The sequence below is a fragment of the Sus scrofa genome, chromosome 1 (assembly GCF_054392235.1).
Source record: "Sus scrofa isolate SSC_HxYL_T2T_F1_AM1 chromosome 1, Sscrofa_HxYL_maternal_Yorkshire_Landrace_v2.0, whole genome shotgun sequence".
Taxonomy (NCBI): Eukaryota; Metazoa; Chordata; class Mammalia; order Artiodactyla; family Suidae; genus Sus; species Sus scrofa.
Window position 1 is genome coordinate 82,766,769 of NC_139383.1, and position 23,859 is coordinate 82,790,627.

The following is a 23,859-nucleotide window of genomic DNA, read 5'->3' on the forward strand; positions in this document are numbered from 1 at the left end:
GTTTTTCACCCTCCAACTTGGGGTTTGTTGAGCATGTATTTAGAAGATACTGAGGAGGTGTAAAGGAAAGAATAAAGATGGCAGAAAAAGGCCTGGAGGAATGAGAGCCCAGGATGAGGGGTAGCCTTAGGAGGGAGGGGGGCTCATCGTCCTCCAAGGTTGAGGAGAGAAGGCAGTAGCCTGTCAGGCCACCAAGTGAAAGGGAGGTCCCAAGGGTACCAGCAGAATTCTAGGGAGCTTTTGTTGCTCTGCGACTTGAAAGAACATTGCCCTGTGCTGGATGCTGCCCACTTGTGACTTGAGAGTGGGAGCTCTGTGGCCCATCAAGCTTGACCTTTCAACTCTGTGTGTCAATGGTTTTGAGTCCAGGGTTCCTGCCACCACTCCCAATGGAGAACACTGGGGAGAGGTAGAGCAAGATCACTTGTCTTGAGTGCAGGTTACCATGTGCAGACTTGATTGCTGATTGATGGATAACTTTCCAGTCTGCCTCTCAACCCCTGCTCTTGTCTGGGATGCAAAATTGCCCCTCAAAGGACCCACCCTTCAGTTACATGTCTTCTCTGCTACTCTTCACCTCCAATGGGTGCAAGTCTTTTTTGTTCCTCATCTGTTCTCCCCTTGATGTTTTCTGACTTTTGCTTGTTTCTCTGAGCTGGCTGGTAATCATTGTCATATTAGAAACCATTGCTGAATCTGAAGTGAACTTTTGTAGATACAGAGACCTATCTTGGGAATCTTTATCTTGGGAATCTAAATGGAGAAAAGATGGAGTTCCCGTAGTGGCTCAGTGATTTACAAACCTGACTAGTATCCATGAGGATGCAGGTTCAATCCTTGGCCTCACTCAGTAGATTAAGGATCTGGTGGTGCCATAAGCTGTGGTGTAGGTTGCAGATGCAGCTCCGGTCTGGTGTTGCTATAGCTGTGGTGTAGCCCAGCAACTACAGTTTGGGTTCTACCCCTAGCCTGGGAACCTCCATATCCCACGGGTGCAGTCCTAGAACAAACAAATAAAAAACCAAAAAAACAAAACAAAACAAAAAAAAACAATTGGGAGAAAAGAGTAGAAGAGAAACACAGGAAGTAGACATCTCTCTCTTTGGACAACAGGGTCTTCGAAAGGCTGTGAGGCAGCATATTTTTCTACAGGGCCTGGAAAGGTGGAAAACCTCTTCAGAAACAGAGACCATACTTGGTAAAAATTAAAACCTAAGCCAGTAGTGCCTGAGAACCAGGAGAGAAAGGGGAAAAGGAGTAGAATCATTCAATGCAATTTTTGTGTGTATGTGATGTGGGAGGGCCTTGATATTTTTATGTTTAATTTTTTTTTTACACATACATGTATACATTCTTTTTTTTAATCACATTATCATGCTCCATCATAGGTGACTAGACAGTTCCTAGTGCTACAAAGCAGGATCTCATTGCTTATCCATTCTAAAGGCAATAGTTTGCATTTTGGGGGAACCTACTGTCACTACCAAAAGAAACAATTGGGTTGAATTACATGAAATTGCTAATGTTGTTGAGCCACTTTTTGATGCACTTTTTGATGTAATTTTGATAGTTCAACTGAATGTGTTTCTGATTCTAAATACACTTGTAGGATTTCCCTGGTGGCACGGTGGGTGAAGGATCTGGTGGTGTCACCACTTTGGTGTGGGTTCGATCCCTGGCATGAGAATATTCCACAGGTGCAACGAATGAATAAATACATAAATAAGTAAATACACTTGTAAACTTTTAAATATAACAGTCATAACCCTTTCGAAAGCTTGGAACTGCAGTCCTTGCTGTGAGATGTCCTTATGTGTGAGAGACCCTTTTCTGTAAATCTTCTTTGGTTCCAACAGTAAAAGCTCTACATGTATGTTCAGTCCTTGTCATTACTAACCATTACTCAGGCAGTATAGTCACTTGCCCATGACTGAAACTGGAGATGTCACAAGCTGGGACAGCTTCCCTCGGGACCTACTCTAGCCTGATTCCAGATCCTGAGATGCCCAGATTCTTACTCTAGACAAACAGTTCTTCCTAGGCAGCAGTTTTGCCCAAAAAAAGATTTGACAATATCTGGAGTTCCTGCTGTGATGCAGTGGATTAAGGACCCAGAGTTGCCACAGCTGCAGCCTACAGCTGTGGCTTGGACTTGACCCCTGGACCCGGAACTTCCATATGGAAAAAAAAAAAAAAAAAAACAAACCAACAGGAGTTCCCGTTGTGGCACAGCAGAAACGAATCCGACTAGTAACCATGAGGTTGCAGGTTCGATCCCTGGCCTCGCCTAGTCGGTTACAGATCCCATGTTGCTGTGAGCTGTGGTGTAGGTCGCAGATGTGGTTCAGATCTGGCATTGCTGTGTCTGTGGTGTAGGCCAGCAACTGTAGCTCTGATTCGATCTCTAGCCTGGGAATCTGCATATGCCACATATATGGCCCCAAAAGAGAAAAACAAAACAAAACAAAACAAAAAACCCAAAAACCAACCAATGTCTGGAGATGTGCTTAACACATCTTGGGGGATGGGGGTGGCAGGGAGGAGTTACTGACTTCCTGTGGGTAGAGGCCAGGGATACTGCTAAACCTTTTCCGATGCACAGGATAGTGCCCCCACCCCAAGAATATATCTGGCTCCAAATGTCAGATGTGCCAAGGCTAAGAAACTTCCTTTAGACTGAGCCACCAGGGAACTTGAGAAAACACACACATCATTTTTCTTAGCAGTGAGCATGAAAAGTGTGTAAGGAGTTGGGCAGAACTTGGAAGAATAAAGTCTGGAGAGAGTATAATAGAACAAAACTGACGACTTAGATCTTCCAGATTTGTGAGGCTGCTTTTCTGCAGTGCACTCAGTCCTGGAACACAGGCAGTTTTAGAGACGAGCCAGATTGCTGATGGGGCCTGGGGTCTCAGGACATGACTGACAGGTCTGTCTTTCTGCTACTGTCACCTGTCAGATCTGAATTTCTATCTTTCATTTTTTCCCCACACTTACTCATCTGTATATGTAAAATTTAAGATTACATTCCCTGTCTCTAAGGCAAACCTATAAAACCCTTTTTTGGCCTTTTTTTTAAAAATTCCTCTCCATTTCCCCCTAGGAACTGAGGATCTTTATGAAGGAGAGGTTTAAATATCATTTTCATTTCACTTCAGTATTCTTTATCTCTTTTATTGCAGTAAAGTGATATGTTTTATATCATATATTATTTAGGTATTAAATAGTACACAATATTTGTGTGTTAATTAACACATAAAATATGTATATGAACTAGATTTGTATTTGTTGGTATTCCAGAAAGAAAATAGACTTGAGTCTTTTTTGAACATTTTCTTCTAGAAAGTTCTGTAGAGGCTTGTGACAAAAAGAAGATTTGGGGCAAGCCAGGAAGATGGGATAGGGCTAGAAGGTGTTGCCAAGACTTCTAGCCTTTTGGAGGAGCAGGAGTGGAAGGTAGATAATAAGATACAGCCTTGTACTGGCCATGGAGTGAAACGTGGTTAAGAACTTGGGAGAAACCCTGAAATTAGGCTATAGACAGAGCAAAGGAGGAAAGTTCTAAATGTCTGCAGAAGGAGTTGTCCTTTCTGGATACTGTTTATTTTTAGGAAACATAAGTTTTACATATGTGGGTAGGGAGCTTGATTGGAATCAAAAAAACCGATGCCTTGTTGCTGCTTCTTGAGTCCTAGCCCTGCGCCACTGCTTCTCTTACTGGCTCAAGAGTCCTCTAAAAGGAGGTGTTGAATATAAAGCGTTAACTGGGGTTGGGATGGGTGTTCTTTTCGGAGGATGGCATCAGAAATGTTGGGCTGTGGTTAGTGCACATAGGACTTAGGTTTGACATTTCAGAAGACAGGCAGGGCTTTTCAGTGTTGGCATATGGTTATTTACTAACCCAGCAAATTCTTCTCCAAAGACCCCTAAGAAGTTGTTTGAAGATAATTTAAGTAGAAGCCTCTTAAGCTTATTTTTAGTCCAAGCCTCGGTGAAAAACAAAACCAAAACTTAAGGTCATCATGTAAATAGGACCTGAGTTAATTTACCTGACACACTTGCAGACGAGATGTAGGTAGCTCCTCGTGTGGCAATAGCAGGAAATCAGAAACCCAAGCCACACATATCTTCTGAAATCTCCCTGGCAACAAAGTCAGCAAAGGCCATCCTTCTAGCACTTACTGCCAGCTTAAAGAACTGGCGTGAGAGTCACTGTGGATTGCCCAGAACACCATGAGCTTCTGTTTCAGTGGGTCTGTTACAAATGTCATCTTCTACCTCTAGAATACAGTCTCCCTTTTTTTGGTATCCTTTAAAAATTCTGGTCATATAAATTGTCATCTGATTCTTTTTTTCTGGGTTTCCATCATGTAAAAAAAATTTTTTTATAGTTGATTTACAATATTGTGTCAGTTTCTGCTATATAGCACAGTGACCCAATTATATATATATATATATATATATACACACACACACACATTCTTTTTTTCATACTATCTTCCATCATGTCATCTGGTTTTTAAAGTATGGAGGAGTTCTTTTGAGAGCCTCGTGACAGTTTTTACGAAAACAATTGGAAGAGGATAAAATAGCAAAGCAGCATAATATTATGGCTGGTGGACATATGTGATTATTTCGATCTCAAGTTTACAGCCTTTATGCCAGAACCGTCTGAGTACTGACCCTAAAATAGAAAAAATATAACCTTGCAATTGTTGTCCTAATACTCTTCTACTATCCTAGAGTTAATTGAGGGTGAAATATTCGATACATAGCCTGTTTACCTGCCCACGGCCCCAGTCCCAAGCAATAGTGGTCCATGGCCCGACCAGAGTGGATCCAGAGTCAGGCAGGCAGGCGCTTGGTGCTTGTGCTGGCTCCTTGAAGCTCTGTCATCCTGCATCCCGGAGGCAGCATGGTCAGTATCTCCTCTACTCCATTTGCTTAGAAGAATCATAGTAAGTAATTTATAATGTTCATTTTGAAAGTTGATTATGCGTGCATCTCAAACAGATCCACGTTTAGAACTCTCTGGGGTACAGTTTCCACAACTGACATAATTCTCGGGACATCCTTTGATGTGCTCCATGGTCAGTAGGCGTACCTTTGGAGGTAGCTCAGACTTTGCACAGGGATTGGGGCTCCCCATGGATAAGAGTAAAGCTCAAGAAGAGAGTGACAAAGTAGGTGAAAGTGGGTAGAGGAACAGGAACATAAATGTAAGCACATGCCTCACCTACCCTGCTGCTCTTTCTCAGGGGGAAGGAGGGACAAGTCACCCAATTGTTCAGATACACAAACTTATCCTCTTGATTCTTCTCTGTATCTGATGCCTCCCATCAAACCCATCAGCTAATCTTCTTGGCTCTCCCTCTGAAATATCCAGATCCTACCTTTTGTTTTCCTGCATCTATCCCATTGTCACACTGATACCAGCTCATTATCTCTGCTCACCTGCACTATTGAAAAACCTCTTTTATTTGTATCTTCCCTCCCTCTATGCCATGTATGCTCCATGTTGCTCAAAATAGAATAGACCAGGGTCCTGTCATTCCCCTGGTCAATGCACTATTCCTAATGCACTTTATTTTTTAGATGTAATTTGGGATTTATTTTATTTATTTTTTATTAGGGTTGATATACAGTGTTAAGTCAATTTCTACTCTACAGCATAGTGACCCAGTCATACATACATACACACACACACGTATATATACACACACACACACATATATACATTCTTTTTCTCATACTATCTTCCATCATGTTCTGCCCCAAGGGACTGGATATAGTTCCCTGGACTGTACTGTAGGACCTCATTGTTTATCCATATCAATGAAATTGTTTGCATCTACTAACCCCAAACTCCCCATCCATTGCACTTTAATGAAACGTCAAGCCCTTCCTGTGACCTGTGATGCCCTGAGGTACCTGGTCTGAATCAGTTCTCTGTTGGCCACTCTCTCCCTTGCTTGCTCTTCTCCAGGCACCCTGGCTTTCTTGCTGTTTCTTGAACCCATCAAGCATGCTTTCACCTCAGGGCCTTTGCATCTGCTCTGTGCTCTGTGTAGAACATTCCATCCTCACTGTGTGTAGGTCTCTTTAAATGTCAGTTTCAGTGGGTGACCCTTTCCAATAACTCTGTCTGAAACAGGACCCACTATTACTCTCTGTCCCCTTATTTCTCATCGCATTACTCAAACCTGCCTGGAACATGATAAGCATTCAGTAAATATGTGTTAATAAATGAATCAACTGAATTAATTAACAAAGTATGCCAAGTCCTTTTGGATATAGGTAGCCAAAGGGTGAGTCTAATTGTAATTATGTGTGTACTTATCATTTTTAGTGGGTATTATACACTGTGTATAGTAGAGTGTGTGTGTGTGTACATGTGTGTATGCTTATATACACATGCATATCTCAGGCAAAGTATCTAGCTCACAGCCTGATACATTATCAAAGCCTCCATCCTTTAGATGTATCAGGATCTATGCTAGATGTTTTGCTTGCATTACTCATTTTAATAAGACAGCTATCAGATAGGTGCCATTATTATCCCATCATAGTAAAGCAGAAATGGAGGTTAAGAGAGGCAACTTGGCTCAGAGTCACAGTTATTAAGTAAAGATGGTGGTCTGGCTCCAAAGCCTTAATGAGTGACTTGACTTGACTATACTATCTACATACTTTGTCTTCTGATTTTGAATTTACCAAAATCCTGTAGGGGAACACATAGGATAAGAAGGAGATTTTTGTAGTATATAGTTCTACAAAGGACTACAGAGAACTACAAGTTACACATATTTTTCTCTGAGATGAAAGAAGTTCCCTAAGTAGTTTAGAAATAAGATTGTGAAGTTCACATGTAGTAATATGAAAATACAAAAGAAGTTGGGTTTTTGTTTGTTTTTTCTTGTGGGGGGGGTGTTTTTGTGTTATAGGGCCACACCTGCAGTATATGGAAGTTCCTGAGCTAGGGATTGAATCAGAGCTGCAGCTGAGGCCTATACCACAGCCAAAGCAATGTCAGATCCAAGCTGCATCTGTGACCTATGCTGCAGCTTGCAGCAATACTGGATCCTTAACCCACTAGGCAAGGCCAAGGATTGAACCCACATCCTCATGGATACTATTCAGGTTCGTTACAGCCAAACCACAAAGGGAACTCCACAAATGAAGTTTTTAACTCAGCTGTATTGACTAAATTAAGCGAAAGATATCAGTAGCTTACATTTTATACCCTCCTATTTAAGGAGGAGTTTGTTTGGAGGATACCTGTTGTTACAGTCTGCCAATCCTAGTCATCAGATCGGGCTCATTTACAAACTGCTGCCCCTCTCCATCTCTGGAAACATGAAGGTGTTTATTTTTTCATTTCCTGCTCAATTCATCCTTATTATCTATACTCAACACTAGAGGGCCCTCACTTCCTAGGCTTGCTGTCTCAACCTTTGCTGTCCTTCATGAGCTCTCAGCATTTCCGCTTTAGGCATCACTCCTCCCGACCCCTCATTTTACCTGCTCATCCTTGCCTAGACTTGCCAAGGCCCTACCCATCCCTCTTTTCAGTGTCTTTCTTGGTGGCTTGTCCAACCACCTCCTTCCTGTTTTTGTTCTGATGAGCAGGTATTGCACATGTATGGCATTTTTGGTCTTCCCCACGTTACCTCAGAACATCTATTTGCACAATTTGTATTTTATAAAATTATTTCACACTGTTAGGTCTTTCTGCATGGGAAAAAGACGCTCTCTTTCCTCTTCCCCAAATATAATCCTTTCAGTGGTACCCTCTATCTTAGTTCCTATAACCAGCTCACCTGAAACAGAATGTCTGTAGAAAGGGCGCGTAACTCAAGGGAAGGCATTAAGGGATTATTTGACAGTCTGTAAAAATGCAGAACCCTGTGATTTTGAGAAGCAGTGAGATACTCAGAGGATGTTAGAGCTGGAAGTCACTGTAGAGGTCCTGGTCCTGGATCCTTTTGTTATGTTTGGCATAGATTGTATCACTTTGGATGCTTTAGGCTGCAAGTAACAGAATATCCTAAGCAAGGGAATAACAGAATCATTTACTGTCTTCCTTAACAAGAAGTCTGGAGAGGGGGCAACTCCTAGGTTTGATTACAGCAGACAACATCACTCTAGAACTAGATACTTTCCATGGTCCCACTCTGCTATTTTCAGCTTGTTGGTGAGGGCTATTCCTTGTGTCAAGATGACCATGATGTCACAGGCAGACCCAAATACATCCATGGAAAGAGATGAGACATGTATCTACTCTGTTAAATATGCAGTTCTTCCTATGCCCCAAGGAAAAGTTTTCCTAGGTGATCCATTGGACTGCCACTCATATGTCCACAGGGAACTAGAGGAAGCAGGGATTGCATGTACATGGCATTTTTGGTCTGCTGGGTTGAGTGGGGGTGTGGATTCTGCTGGTACATAAGAAGAGGGAATGGTGAGGCACACTTAATATTTGCCCTTCATCCTGAACCCAAGAGGAGGAGTTTCTGAAGCATCTGCATCACTACCTTTTGTATTGCTCAAGTTAGAAGGATTTGTTTCTGTTTACAAATGGTTGAGTTCTCTGATGTTGTTAACTGGCAGGAGGGAAGAGAGAGAGGAAGGAAGAAAAGAGATATAAATTTAAAAGAATGATAGTTAATACATTTTCATTTATCGGTTCATGGGGCAAATCCTCTGAAATATGATGATGTGTCAGGAATGCTTAAAAAACTGCACATTAGCATGTCACTGGACTTTGGTCTGCAGCTTCTCATTCCTTTTGGGTGACTAAGTTTAGATGATGATAGCACAATAATAACCAGTCTTTGTTGCCCTTTCTCACATTTAGTTTAGGAAAAACTGCTGTCTTAGTGGGGGTTGAGAGGATTGTGTAATTTAACTTGAGAAGTGATTTTTAAATTTTTTTATTTTGACTGTGCCAATGGCATATGGAAGTTCCCAGTCCAGGGACTGAATCTGAGCTGCAGCTGTGACCTATACCCCAGCTGCAGCAACTATGGATGCTTTAACTCACTGTGCCAGGCCAGGGACTGAACTTACACCTCCAAGCAACCTGAGCCACTGCATTCAAATTTGTAACCCACTGCACCACAGCAGGAACTCTTGAGATCTTTCTTTAAATGAAGTATAGTTGATTGACAAAATTGTGTTAGTTTCCAGTGTACAGCAAAGTGATTTTTTTGCATATTATATTCCATCATAGGTTATTGCCAGATGTTGGGTATAACTCCTTGTGCTGTACAGTAAATCCTTGTTGCTTTTCTATTTTATGTATCTGTTAATCCCAACCTGCAAATTTTTCCCTCCTTCCTTCCCTCACCCCTTTGGTAACCATAAATTTCTTTTCTATGTCTGTGAATCTGTTTCTGTTTTGTATATAGATTCATTTGTATTAGATTTCACAATAAGTGAAATCATAAGTAGTATCATATAATATTTGTCTCTCTCTGTCTGACTTCACTATGTAGAATATACTCTAGGTCCATCCATGTTGCTATAGATGGAAATATTTCATTCTCTTCTGTGACTGAATACTGTTCTACTGTATGTGTGTGCCACATACACACATCTTCTTAAGCCAGTTGTCTGCTGATGAGCACTTGTGCTCTTTCCATGTCTTTGCTGCTGTGAACATTGGGGTGCGTGTATCTTTTCAAATAAGCGTTTTTACTTTTTCCAGATATACACTCAGGAGTGCGATTGCTGGATGATATGGTAGCTCTATTTTTAGTTTTTTTAAAGAAACTCTTTGTTGTTTTCCATAGTGGTTGCACCAGTTTACATTCCCACTAACAATGTACAAGGGTTCCTTTTTCTCTACACCCTCTCCAGGATTTATTAATATAGACTGTTTGATGATGTCCATTCTGATCAGTGTGAGGTGACACTTCACTGTGGTTTTGAGTTGCATTTCTCTGATAATAAAAGATGTTGAGCATCTTTTCATGTGCCTTTTGGTTATCTGTATGCCTTCTTTGGAAAAAGTCTACTTAGGTCGTTCCCATTTTTTTATTGGGTTGTTTTTTGGTATTGAGATGTATGAACTGTTAGTATATTTTAGATACTAACCACTTGTTGGTGGCATGGTTGGCAAATATTTTATCCAATTCTGTAAGTCATCCTTTCATTTTGTTGATGGTTTCCTTTGTTGTGCAAAAGCTTTCAAGTTTAAGTCTCATTTGTTTATCTTCACTTATTTCTTTTACCTTGGGAGGTTGATCCAAGAAAATATTGCTATGATTTACATCTGAAATTGTTTTGCCTATGTTCTTTTCTGGGAGTTGTATGGTGTAATGTCTTATATTTAGACATTTAGCCATTTTGAGTTTATTTTTGCATATGGTGTGAGGGAGTGTTCCAATTTCATTGGCTTACATGTAGCTGTCCAGCTTTTAGGGAGAGATTTGTAAATGGAATAGAAGATGTCTTTCTAAATGTGGGCTGCTGATAAAAGTACCTGTAACAATGAAATAGAAAATGACCCTTCCTGTCTAATTTTGTGATTCAGTTGTGTCCAGTAGGAGTTATGAAAACAGATAGCCCTTAATACTTATCAGTTTTATCATGAATGTATTTTAGATTGAGGCAGATAATGCTAAGACAGTCAAAGCTATTTCATTCACCAGGTTTCCTCTATGTGTTAGATCCTGTGTTAAGTACCTGGGATCCAAAGATACAGATATAATCTCATGCCTACGTATTGGAGCTTGAGCTCCCATGAAGAAGAGACCTATGTAAATAACTATAATTCTAGTAGTAAGGACTACAGTAGAGATGTATAAAGTAAGGATGAGCATAAATAACAGTGTCCACCTGTAAGATAATTAATATTATCCTCATTTCTAAGTGAAAAAAACAGAGCCACAGAGTGGTCCGAAATAACTTGTCCATAAGTAACAGAGGCAGGTTGTAAACTGGATCTCTGGCCCAAGTCCAGTGTCCTTTGCTCCACTCTGCATGGAAAAGAAAATCGCAGTTCTTTTCCATTTGAGGGCAGTGTCAGAAAAGACCTCATGGAGATTATAGTGTTTGAATTGGCCATGAAAAATGAGATCTCAGGGTGAGGGCAGAGACATTCTAAGCAGTAAGAACAGCAGGAGAGGCCTCAGTGCTGTATTGCTGAGGCACAATTTGTAGCAGAGAAAAAATTAGGAAGGTAGCTGAGCTTTAGAGTTGAGGTATTTACTTAATTTAATGGACAGCAAGAAGACCTGGTGGGGCTGGGGGTTGAACAGGTAACTGCTATAACCAGAAGGGTGTACACTGATGGTTGTTTTCCCACAAATACATCTTGTTGGGCTGGAGGTGATTCAGAGAACAGGCTATAGAGCAGTCCAAGCAAGGGATAACAATGGCTCTGTCATGTGCTTCCTTTTCACATGGCTCAGGTGGATGAGAGTCTCACATAGTTATGGAACAAGAAGCAGTTGATCGTGAATCTGAGAACAATTCAGGCTTATTGGTATTTTCTTATTTTAGTGAACAGTTATTTACAATTCCTAAAAGTTGAAGATTTTTTTCCCCACTTACATCTATTTCCTCTATTCTCTTGACGTTATTATCTTGTCTCAGAGAGACTTTTCTAAGACTTTTTTTTTCTTTTTTTTCTTTTTTTTTTAGGGCTGCACCTGCAGCATATAGAAGTTCCCAGGCTAGGAGCTGAATCGGAACTGTAGCTGCTTACACCACAACCACAGCACCGTGGGATCCAAGCAGTACCTGCAACCTACACCACAGCTCATGGCAATGCTGGATCCTTAACCCACTGAGTTTGGTTAGAGATCAAACTCACGTCCTCATGGATACTAGTTGGGTTTGTTACCACTGAGCCACAAGGGGAGCTCCTTCTAAGACATTTTTAATTGCTTAAAACTACCAAAAGACTTACACTTTGTGGCAAGATAGAATAACAGGATCTGTGTTTACCTTCCTGCCTAAAACAGCTGAGAAACTGGACAGAGCATATTAAATAACAATTTTCCATGTGTTGGACATTTGGCAATAAAGGACGGTGATCCCTGGGAGATGGAGAACAAACAAGGTGATCTCTAGGGCTGTCCCAGCTCACTGCCATGAGAGGATTCCCATGCATAGCACACAGTACAGGACCCCAGCTGGATCCCAGTGGTCTCCCACATAAGGAGATAAAGCTGGGTTTTTTGGAACATTGACACAATTCAAATGCCCTTACCCAGACTGATCAGAAGAGAGAAAGATATCAATTACCAATATCAGATAATCAAGTGACATCTACAGGATGTTAAAAGGACCATAAGAGAATATTGCTAATGACTTAATGCCAATAACTTCAAGAACTTTTATGCACATGAGAAATTAATTAAAAGCCACAAACTACCAAGGCTCATTCAAAAATAAATTTAAAGCCTGAATAGCCCTACATCTATTAAAGAAATTGAATTTATAGTTATAAACCTTCTAACAAGGAGAACTCCAGGCCAAGATAACTTAATTGGTGAATTCTGCCAAACATTTGTAAAAAAAAATCCCAAACTCTTTTTAGAAGAATACACAGACTCTTCTAGAAAATCAAAAATGAGCGAACACTTCTCTACTTATTCTTCAAGGCCAGCATTACCAAAGACACCACAAGTAAAGAAAAACCATAGACCAGTGTCCCCCATGAACATAGGTTTAAAAATTCTTAGAAGATTTTAGCAAATCAAATCCAGCAACATTTAGATAAAGTATCATGACCAAAGGGTGTTATCCCGGGAATGCAAAATTGGTTTAACATCTGAAAATTAGTCAGTATAACTCACCATAATAATAGACTGAAAAAAAAAGCCATATGACCAGTATTATACAAAATCCAATATCCATTCATGATATTCAGCAAACTAGGAATAGAAGGGAACTTTCTTAAGCTGACATACAACATCTAGGAAACATCTACAGCTAACATGATACTTATAGTGAAAGACTGAATGCTTTCCCTCCAAAACCAAGACAAAAGGCAGTAGATCCAAGAAAACTGACAGACCATATATGTAGATTGGAAGACTCAATGTCGTTAAGATGTTAGTTTACCCTCAGTTGATCTATAGATTCAACATAATCCCAATCAAAATCCTATCAGACATTTTGTTAAAGTCGATCATCCCCAACTAGAACTCATACAAAGGATCCAAAAAGAGCTAAAACAACTTCAAAAAAGAACAATGTTGGAAGACTGACTTTACCTGATTTCTGTAATTATTATAAATTTATAGTAATCAAGATAGTCTGATATTAGGGTAAAGGTAGACAAATAGATCAACAGAACAGAATAAAGAGTCCTTTAATAAACCCAAAGATAAGTGACAAATGGATTTTTAAGGAAGGTGCAAAGGCAGTTCAGTGGACAAAGAATAGGTTTTTCAACAAACGGTGCTGGAACAATTTGATACACATCTGCAAAAAAAAAAAAAAAAAAAAATGGACCATGTATCCTCACCTCACATCAGTCACAAAAACTAACAATGTATTATAGACCTAACTGTGCTATCCTAAAACTATAAAACTTCTAGAAGAAACATAAAAAAGTATTTTACTTAAGCAGATTTCTTAAATATGACACCAAAAGCATAATCCATGAAAGACAAATTTGATAAATGGAACTTCGTCATAATTCTCTGAACAGCGTGTTCAAGAATTTCAAAGAATTGGGAGTTCCCGCCATGGCTCAGTGGTTAACGAATCCGACTAGGAACCATGAGGTTGTGGGTTCGATCCCTGGCCTTGCTCAGTGGGTTAAGGATCTGGCATTGCTGTGAGCTGTGGTGTAGGTCACAGACGTGGCTCGGATCCCACGTTGCTGTGGCTCTGGTGTAGGCTGGCGGCTGCAGCTCTGATTCGACCCCTAGCTTGGGAACCTCCATATGCCGCAGTATTTTTCAAAGGAATGAAAAATAAAGCCATAGACTGGAGAAAATACTTACAAACCATGTACCTTATAGAAGACTTTATTCAGAATAACTCAATAATGAGACAATAGCAGTTCTTATAGCTCAGCGGAAACGAATCTGACTAGAATCCATGAGGACACAGGTTGGATCCCTGGCCTCACTCAGTGGGTTAAGGATCCAGTGTTGCCATGAGCTGTGGTGTAGGTCACAGACTCGGCTTGGATCCTGAGTTGCTGTGGTATAGGCCACCAGCTATAGCTCTGATTCGACCCCTAGCCTGGGAGCCTCCATGTGCCGCAAGTGTGGCCCTAAAAAAGACCAAAAAAAAAATTTTTTTAAATAAATAATAAAAAAGACAAACAATCCAGTAAAAATGAGCAAAGAATGTATACCAATAGGAAGTAAACTAATGAAAAGCACATGGAAAATATGTTTAATATCATTAATCAGGAAAATGCAAAGTAAAACCACCATCAGATACCACACTACACATGTTATAATGGTAAAAAGTAAACTGAAACACTCATTACTGCAGGTAGGAATGTAACATGATGCAGTAATTTTGGAAGTAGTTTGGCGGTTTCTTAAATATTTGCTTCCAATTGACATTCTACTCCAGGGCAATTACCCAAGGGAAATTAAAGTATATCTCCATACAAATACTTATGCACAAATGTTTACAGCAGCTTCATTTGTAACAACCAAAATCTGGAGTCACCTCAGATGTCCGTCAGCAGATGAATGGAAAAATTTTGGCATGTCCATTTTGAAAGAATACACCTCACCTATGAAAATGAATGAACTATTGATCTATGAGGCAATACAGATGTCTCAAAATAATTATGCTGAGTGAAAGAAGCCAGACCTCCCCTACTCTACCCAAAGGAAAAGAAAATTTAGAAAATACAAACCAGTGGATATTTACTGAAAACTAATTGGTGATTACTAAGGAACAGCAGGGGAGGCAAATGGGAAGAGATAGGAAGGAGGATTTAAAAAAGGGATGAAGGAAACCTTCAGGGTGATGGATATGTCCCTTTTCTTGATCTTGGTGCATGTTTGTGAAGACTTATCATGTACTTTAAGTACATGCAGCTTTTTGTATCTCAGTTATACTTCAATAAAACTGTATTTTTGGCCACACCTGCAGCATGCAGGAATTCCTGGGTCAGGGATCGAACCTGTGCCACAGCAGTGACAACGCTGGATCCTTAATTCACTAGGCCACCAGGGAACTCCAATAGAACTATATTTTAAACTGCCAGAACAATGCTAGATCTGTCTGTCTGCTCAAGTTCAACTAAGACTGAATTCTCAGGAATTCAAATGTGATAGTTATTTAGCATTTAGAGTCTCACAATTTTCAAGGATATTTTTTTCTGCATGTTTATCTCTTTGTTTTGTTTATTTTTTTGATTTCTTTACATGTAAATTCTTTATTTCATAAAGAGGTAGAGCAATATAAACTCATATAAACTGCTGGTGACAATATAAATTGGTACAATCACTCTGTAAATACATTTCTTAATGTAAAATATGGACATAATCTGTAGCCTACCAGTTCTCTTTCTAGGTATGGACCAAGAATAGCAGCTCTGGAGTTGTTACTCCAGTGGCTAGGGTCACTGCTTTGGTGTGGATTTGGTCCCTGAACTTCCGCATGCCACAGACACATCCAAATAAAAAAAGAATAGTAGCTCTCAAACTGGTCTAAGGACTCCTTTGTATTCTTAAATTACTGAGTAATTTGAAGAGCTTTTGTTTTGAATTACATCTTTAGGTGTTTACTTGTATATTAGAAATCAAAACAGAATATTGTTTAGAAACATTTTTCACTTTTAAATAACTGTAAGAAACATACTGACATGTTCACACAAATAATACTTTTAGGGAGAATTTTTTTCTATGCAATTAGTTTATTTATTTATTTATTTTTATTTTCCCACTGTACAGCAAGGGGATCAAGTTATCCTTACATGTATACATTACAATTACATTTTTTCCCCACCCTTTCTTCTGTTGCAACATGAGTATCTAGACAAAGTTCTCAATGCTATTCAGCAGGATCTCCTTGTAAATCTATTCTAAGTTGTGTCTGATAAGCCCAAGCTCCCGATCCTTCCCACTCCCTCACTCTCCCATCAGGCAGCCACAAGTCTCTTCTCCAAGTCCATGATTTTCTTTTCTGAGGAGATGTTCATTTGTGCTGGATATTAGATTCCAGTTATAAGTGATATCATATGGTATTTGTCTTTGTCTTTCTGGCTCATTTCACTCAGGATGAGATTCTCTAGTTCCATCCATGTTGCTGCAAATGGCATTATGTCATTCTTTTTTATGGCTGAGTAGTATTCCATTGTGTATATATACCACCTCTTCTGAATCCAATCATCTGTCGATGGACATTTGGGTTGTTTCCATGTCCTGGCTATTGTGAATAGTGCTGCAATGACCATGCGGGTGCATGTGTCTCTTTTAAGTAGAGTTTTGTCCGGATAGATGCCCAAGAGTGGGATTGTGGGGTCCTATGGAAGTTCTATGTATAGATTTCTACGGTATCTCCAAACTGTTCTCCATAGTGGCTGTACCAGTTTACATTCCCACCAACAGTGTGGGAGGGTTCCCTTTTTAGGGAGAATAATTTTTTTCCAAACCAAAGTGAGAAAAGTGGTATCATTGTATGCTTTCACAGATTGCATTAGTATCTTGCTTGGTAGAAGATGGATGTTCATATTTGTTTCTATGTTCAGTCTATTGGGATATATTGTCTTAATTGAAGTATATGAAGAAAATATTGCCTCACACAGATATATGTTTGGAAAAGAGAGACTTTTCAGATAATTTTGGATATGCTTTGATACTTCACTGTAACTCTCTAAGTGATAGTTTCTTAAATTTAAGTTGCAGTATTGAATCTAAAACCACGTTAATGACCTTTTTGTACTCTATTGCATTAAAATCCCTTTGAGAGTAGAAAAAAGTCAATCTTGGAATTCCTGTCGTGGCTCTGTGGTTAGCAAATCCAACTAGGAACCATGAGGTTGCGGGTTTGATCCCTGCCCTTGCTCAGTGGGTTAAAAGATCTGGCATTGCCGTGAACTGTGGTGTAGGTTGCAGACACGGCTCGGATCCTGCGTTGCTGTGGCTCTGGCATAGGCCGGCGGCTACAGCTCCAATTCGACCCCTAGCCTGGGAACCTCCATATGCCGCAGGAACAGCTCAAGAAAAGGCAAAAAGACAAAAAAAAAAAAAAAAAGTAAATCTGTACTTCAAATAGGGTGAGTAGACTTTGTAACATCATGGACTAGTCATTTGAAAGGTATTGGCCCAGGTGAATTATTCACATCTTCTAAATGTTGATACATTTTATTATATAATATCAAAAAATAATATTCATTAGTATCACCAACAGTCTCATCACAAAAGTCTCAAAGCACTAGAAAGCTGTCATGCTTATCATGGCAGACATAAATTTTCTGAAATTCTACTTCATACTTGAAAGATTGAATTTTATGGCAACCAGTACTGTCATTTGTTTTATTTACAGGCTCACTTTATTTTATTTTTTAAAAATTTTTATATAATTTTTGTTTTTTCCATTATCACTTTATTTTTGAGAAATAACAGTTGAATACTGCATCTGAATCATGATGGTTTGAAATCTTCCATTCATTCTTTTAAGTAAAAACAGTGGTCTATGAAAAAAGTAGTTAGTTGAGCCCACCATTCAGGCATACAATTACGTTTCCTTGAGACAGATTTAGCTATTTTTTAGGCATCAAAAGGGTCTTATACAATTTCCCATTTGGGGATAGAACAGGGTCAGCAAACATTTTTTGTAAAGGGTCAATGAATGTTAGGCTTTGTAGACCACTGAACTGAATTTGAGTTGTAACAATTCAGCTACGTAATAGCAGTGTGAAAACAGCCTAGACAATATGTAAACAAATGGGTCTGACTGTGTACCATTCGAATTTTATTTACAAAATCAGGAAGCAGACCAGGTTGGCCCCGCAAGCTGTAGTTTGTCAGCCGTAACATAGAGTACTAAAAAGATGAGTGTATTAAGATTAAGTAATAAAATTAATAACTTACTGTTTCAGGAGTTCCTGTCGTGGCACAGTGGTTAACGAATCCGACTAGAAACCATGAGCTTGAGGGTTCGATCCCTGCCCATGCTCAGTGGGTTAACGATCCGGCGTTGCCATGAGCTGTGGTGTAGGTTGCAGACGCAGCGCGGATCCCGAGTTACTGTGGCTCTGGCATAGGCTGGCAGCTACAGCTCCGATTCGACCCCTAGCCTGGGAAACTCCATATGCCGTGGGAGCGGCCCAAGAAATAGCAAAAAGACAAAAAATAAATAAATAAATAACTTACTGTTTCACCTCAGACATGCTTCTCTGTAGTATCATTCTGCCGTCATTCTCCCTCCACTCAAGACCACTCATCCTTATCTCTCTACATTGTGTCACCCTCCTCTCTGATGCTAATCCCAACCTCTGAGCCCTGGATTGTATTTATCCTGCCTCGAGAACTTCCCGAGGAAAAAATTACCTCTCGTTTTCAAACTCATTTCTCTCTTTTTTTATTTTTAAGGTTTTATAGTTGATTTACAATGTTGTGATAATTTCTGCTGTACGGCAAAGTGGTTTGGTTCTACATGTGCATACATACATTCTTTTTCAGATTCTTTTCCCATATAGGTTATCACAGAACATTGGGTAGAATTCCATGTGCTATACAGCAGGCCCCTTTTGGCCAGTCAACCCATATACCTCAGTGTGCTCTGCCAGTCCCAAACTCTCAGTCCATCCCTCCCCCACCTGTTTCCTTTGGTGACCCAAAGTTTGTTTTCAGAGTCTGTGAGTCTGTTTTTGGTCTGCAAATAAGTTCATTTGTATTATTTTTAAAGATCCCATATATAAGTGATATCATACGATGTTTGTTTTTCACTGTCTGACTCAAACTCATCTGTTTTTGACTTTTTCTTCTTGATCTCAAACAGGCATAAATGTCACCCATCTTTAACCCATAAAAAGCCTTCCTTTGATCCTCTCCTCCCCTCCCAGTGTATGCTTGGACTTTATTTCCTTTACATGGCAGCAATCTCCTCGCTGTCCATTCTATTCTTAGGGTTCTATTTGCTAGGACTTTCTGCAGTGTTTGATGCCAGTGGTACCTGATTGCTTCATGACATTTTTTTAAAGCTCTGTTCTTAATTGGTTCAGTAATTTAATTTTCCTGAACTTCTCTTTACCATTCTGATTCTTCTTTCATGCAGTTTTCTTCCAGTCATCTTCAATGTTGGTCTTTCTTGGTTTCACTTCTTATTTTCTTACAGATATAATGTTCATTGTTCTCTATATGATCTATGACTGACTTCTACTTGTGTGATCTCAGCTCCCATATCATTGATGATGACACCCAAATTTGTATCCATGCCAAGTGTTTCTTCTGACCTTTAGAACATGCTTCCAGTCCACCATCAGACATCTCAGCTTAGAGTTCCAACAGCACCTTCATATGTATCAGGTCCAAAATGGTTTTTATCTCCCTCGAAACCAACTTTCCTCCTTTTTCAGTAAAAAGCAGTTCCTCAGCCCCAAACTAGAAATCTGGAATTATTTAAGATTCCTTCTCCTTTCATCTTGAATATCCATGTGCTCACCTGCAAATCCCCATCAGCTGTACCTCCTAAATATATTTTTACTGCATTTATCATCTCCCTCAAATTTCACTGCCTTTTCATTAGTTCACCTTTATCTCCTCTCTGGCTCTCACCCAGGCTTTCTAACTTGCCTTTGTCCTATCTTCTAGGATAGCTTTCCAGGCAGAGGTGATTGTTCTTTGCTTTGTGCCTTTTCTTACCATACAGGTAATATTTGCCAGGTAATGTTATTTACTGTAAAATCAGAATCTTATTGGGACTTTCCTACTGAAAGACTTCCAGGGGCTCCCCTTGGTACTCAGGGTGAAGTTGAGGTTGAAGCTCACACATGAAGCCATGTGAGATCCTTCACTGGCCCTTCCCTGGCTCTCAAGTTGGCCTCTGAGGGCTTCACACTTTGCACACTTGCTAAAAACGTCATCACTCTCCTCCCATGTCTGAATTTAGGGTCCCACTCAACTCTTTCCTCCCCATGGAGTCTTTCCTAACACCCCGCTATGTTCTCACAATGCAGTGTCTGGATAACAGTATTTACAAATGATTATTTTGGGTGCATACTTTGTTCAGACCCTTTGCAATCTTTATTTAATTTTTATTATAGTTGACTTATAATGTTCTGTCAATTTCTGCTGTACAGCAAAGTGATCCAATTATATATTTATATAAATTCTTTTTTTCATATAATCCTCCATCTTGTCCCATCACAAGTGATTAGATATAGTTCCCTGTGCTATACAGCAGGATCTCATGGCTTAGCCACACCAAATGCAATAGTTTGCATCTACTAGCCCCAAATTCCCAGTCCAGTCCACACCCTCCCCCTCAACAACCACAAGTCTGTTCTCCATGTCTACAGATAGGTTCATTTGTGCCATATATTAAATTCCAGATATCTTTATAATAACCCTGAAAGGGAAAGGTAGTAATTATTATTCCCGTGTTAGAGATGAGGGCCTGTATGGAAGATGTATTAAGTAATTTGCTTGAAGTTGCACATCTAGACAGGGGCCGAGCTGGGCCCTCCACCTCTTTCTGCTCTATCATTCTGCCTCTTTTTACTCTTCTAAAGATCTCTTTATTATCTGAACATGTACTCATCTCCTCTGAGAAGCAATGCATTTCCATATCATCAGGTCAATAAATAAAGGAACAGAAGAACTTGTGACTGACACAGTTTCAAATGTAAAGTAGTCCCATGATATATTATAATCTCAGAAAACAATGTTATAGTGTAATTATTTGCCTTTTTCAAAGAGCTATTTGTTTATATATCAGGTAAAGTATTTTGGTGTTTGTACATTTTGCTCAACACATACTTACTGTGCTCAGTGTTCTCTGAAGCCCTGCTCAGTAAACAGATGTTGCCATGACTATTTCCATCCTAGGGAAGCTTTGGTCTGTAACCTGTGGTGGCTCCACATCTAATGTGGACAGGCAGCAGGAATAAAATGCCTCAGATTTTAAAGCAGAGGAAGGTCCCATGGGACTGCATTCACATGGGACCAGGAAAGATGTCCAGAAGGAAAATATTGAGGGAAGGCTGTTTGAGGGGATAAGACATTTAAAATAAAGTAAGAAACAAACCTTGTTTTGTTCATTTATAATTCATATCAATTATTGATACTTTTTAGTTGTAGCATTAAGAACTATTTCAGTGACAGAGTATCAATTTTTAAAACATTTATTGTAAAATAAATGCATAAAACAAAGGTCTAGCTTAATGAAGACTGAGTGTGGATTTTAAGTGAGGAACAGGATGGCTTTGTCTTTGCCTTTGTTGTTGGAATTTCCTGGACTGGGTATCACCTGCAGTTCTCTGCTGGGCAGGTGTGGCCAGAGAGGTCCTGTGGTTTCCTTGGCCTGAGGAGGTCATCTCGTGTTGTTGAAAGTACCTTTCCTAAGTCCATACCGCCCCCACTGTGGCTTAGCTTCTGTTCTTTAGGCCATGATTTTTGTTGCCTCGGCTAACATTTTGGTAGTGCACATTGTTTCTGAATTCTAGGCGGCCCCTCTTGGACACTAAATACATTTTTTTTTGTGCTGAGGTGCCCCTGGAATCGTAATGGGTAGATGTGGACAGTGAATATATTAGAAAGATTGACTCTCTTATAAATTCAGGTCAAATCATAGTAATTGAATGCATGTATGATGTTCTGTGAAAGCTTAGATGGCTATGATGGAATTCTTTCCTCTTTTGCAATTTGCTCTCATTTCTGCCACTTACATGACAAGTGTGTTTATTAGTGCCCATCAAAATTAAAATCCAAGTGAAGTAGGCTTGAAGATAGAATGTTTCCAAAAAATACATTTATGTTATTGCCTTCAAATGGTGAAGGCATAAGTGTCTGCATGTTTGGGACATTGTGCTAAGAGTGTCATTGACCGAAATCTTCTGTTCTCATAGACTTGATCCAGGCTACCAATGAGACCAATGTTAATATTCCTCAGATGGCGGACACGCTCTTCGAGCGGGCAACAAACAGTAGCTGGGTGGTTGTATTTAAAGCTTTAGTCACAACACATCATCTCATGGTGCATGGAAATGAGGTAAACTACAGAAACGTTTACTTTTCTGGCAGGGGAGGGAGGCTGGTGATGACTTACCAACCTTTGAGCTTCCACTAATTAAGAGAAAAATAGAGGAAATATATAGTTCAAAGTCTCTGGAGTGCAGTTTTAATCTTCTCTTTAGCTATTTTCCAGAAAAGTGTTGTTAGACATTTTCTTAGAGATATCGAAGTGTTAAATATGTATATACCATGTAAACATATTCACGGACAAAAATGTTAGGAGAAAGGAACCAGAAAATCATTCTTCCAGTTGGAAATATTCCTTTGTGCCTCTGTGTAAAAGTTGCTTTCATAAAAATGTTGAATTTTGGAAAATATTGACCAACTATAAATTAGCCAATTTATGCGGCAACCTCCTAAATCCTGTTAAATTGCAGTGGTTTTGTTATATGCAGAAATGAAAGATCATACAATTTAATTCTAATTCAGTAAGTATGATTCAGTCTTTTGTGTGTATGTGTCTTTTTAGGGCTGCTCCTGCTACATATGGAGGTTCCCAGGCTAGGGGTCGAATCAGAGCTATAGCCACCCACCTACGCCACAGTCACAGCAGCACCAGATCTGAGCAGTGTCTGTGACCTACACTGCAGCTCATACCAATGCCAGATCCTTAACCCACTGAGCAGGGCCAGGGATCGAACCTATGTCCTTATGGTGCTAGTCAGATTCGTTTCCACTGAGCCATGACAGGAGCTCCTGATTCAGTCTTTATTCCCTCTCAAGAGAAAACCAGCAGACTTTGATACTTTATAAACTAGGCAAAAAAGATAACAATGAGAATTTATATATTTTTTAAAAGTAGCTCTAATGTCAGAAAGTATTTAAAGTAATGATTTTGATAATATTGATGTTAATTCTAATTTCTTAAAATTTTATTGAAGTTTGATTTACAGTGTTTTGCTAGTTTCAAGTATAGAGCAAAGCGATTCATTTATACACACATATATATATATGTATATTCTTATTCTTATTTTTCCATTATGATTTGTCACAGGATATTGAATGTAGTTCCCTGTGTGATTCTAATGTCTGTTTTTCAGAGATTTATTCAGTATTTGGCCTCTAGAAATACACTATTCAATCTCAGCAATTTTTTGGACAAAAGTGGATCCCATGGTAAGGATACTATGTTTTATCATTTTCTTGCTGACATGTTTGATGCAGAATTTTTAATTTTTGAAGTAGGGTTACTCTTTCAAAATCATTGTTACTGATAGCTCTGTTGGCTATCTAAGAAAATTATAAAAGAAACTATATAGTTACTTTATAGGAACTTTAAAATAATTGTCAGCATACAAATATTATATTAATATTATATTAATGAATTTGAATATTATATCAGTTTTTTTTGTCTTTTTCAGTATTTACCTTAAAAAGTAACAGTGGGTTTGCTAGACCTACATCGTTTGTTTATGAAGGTGCAAAAGGCAATGAAATAAAAGATTCTTTCCCAATTAAAGAAAAGGGCCAGTGTTACGTGATTTTTTTGTAAATTGATAGAATTTGAACTGCAGTCATTTGTTCATTCATCACATTTGCTGATTGCCTGTTATGTTTAAGGCAGGCTCACCAAGCAAGTGGATACTTCTTGGATAGCTCTGTAGATAAAGTCTGAAACAGGCTGTTATTTAAAACAGTGAACAAAAATGTAAAGGAAAAATCAGAAAAGACAGTCTGCTTGAGGATG

General features: G+C 39.3%; 1 protein-coding gene across 25 annotated transcripts in view; it reads left to right on the forward strand.

Moving 5' to 3' along the window:
• SNAP91 (synaptosome associated protein 91) overlaps positions 1–23,859 on the forward strand; it is a 157,622-nt gene that overhangs the window by 24,956 nt on the left and 108,807 nt on the right. For all 25 annotated transcript variants that reach the window (XM_021091696.2, XM_021091727.2, XM_084963950.1 and 22 more), the window contains exons 3-4: positions 22,007–22,149; positions 23,213–23,288. In XM_021091696.2, coding sequence (XP_020947355.2) covers positions 22,007–22,149; positions 23,213–23,288 — 219 coding nt within the window. The remainder of the gene's footprint in view (positions 1–22,006; positions 22,150–23,212; positions 23,289–23,859) is intronic.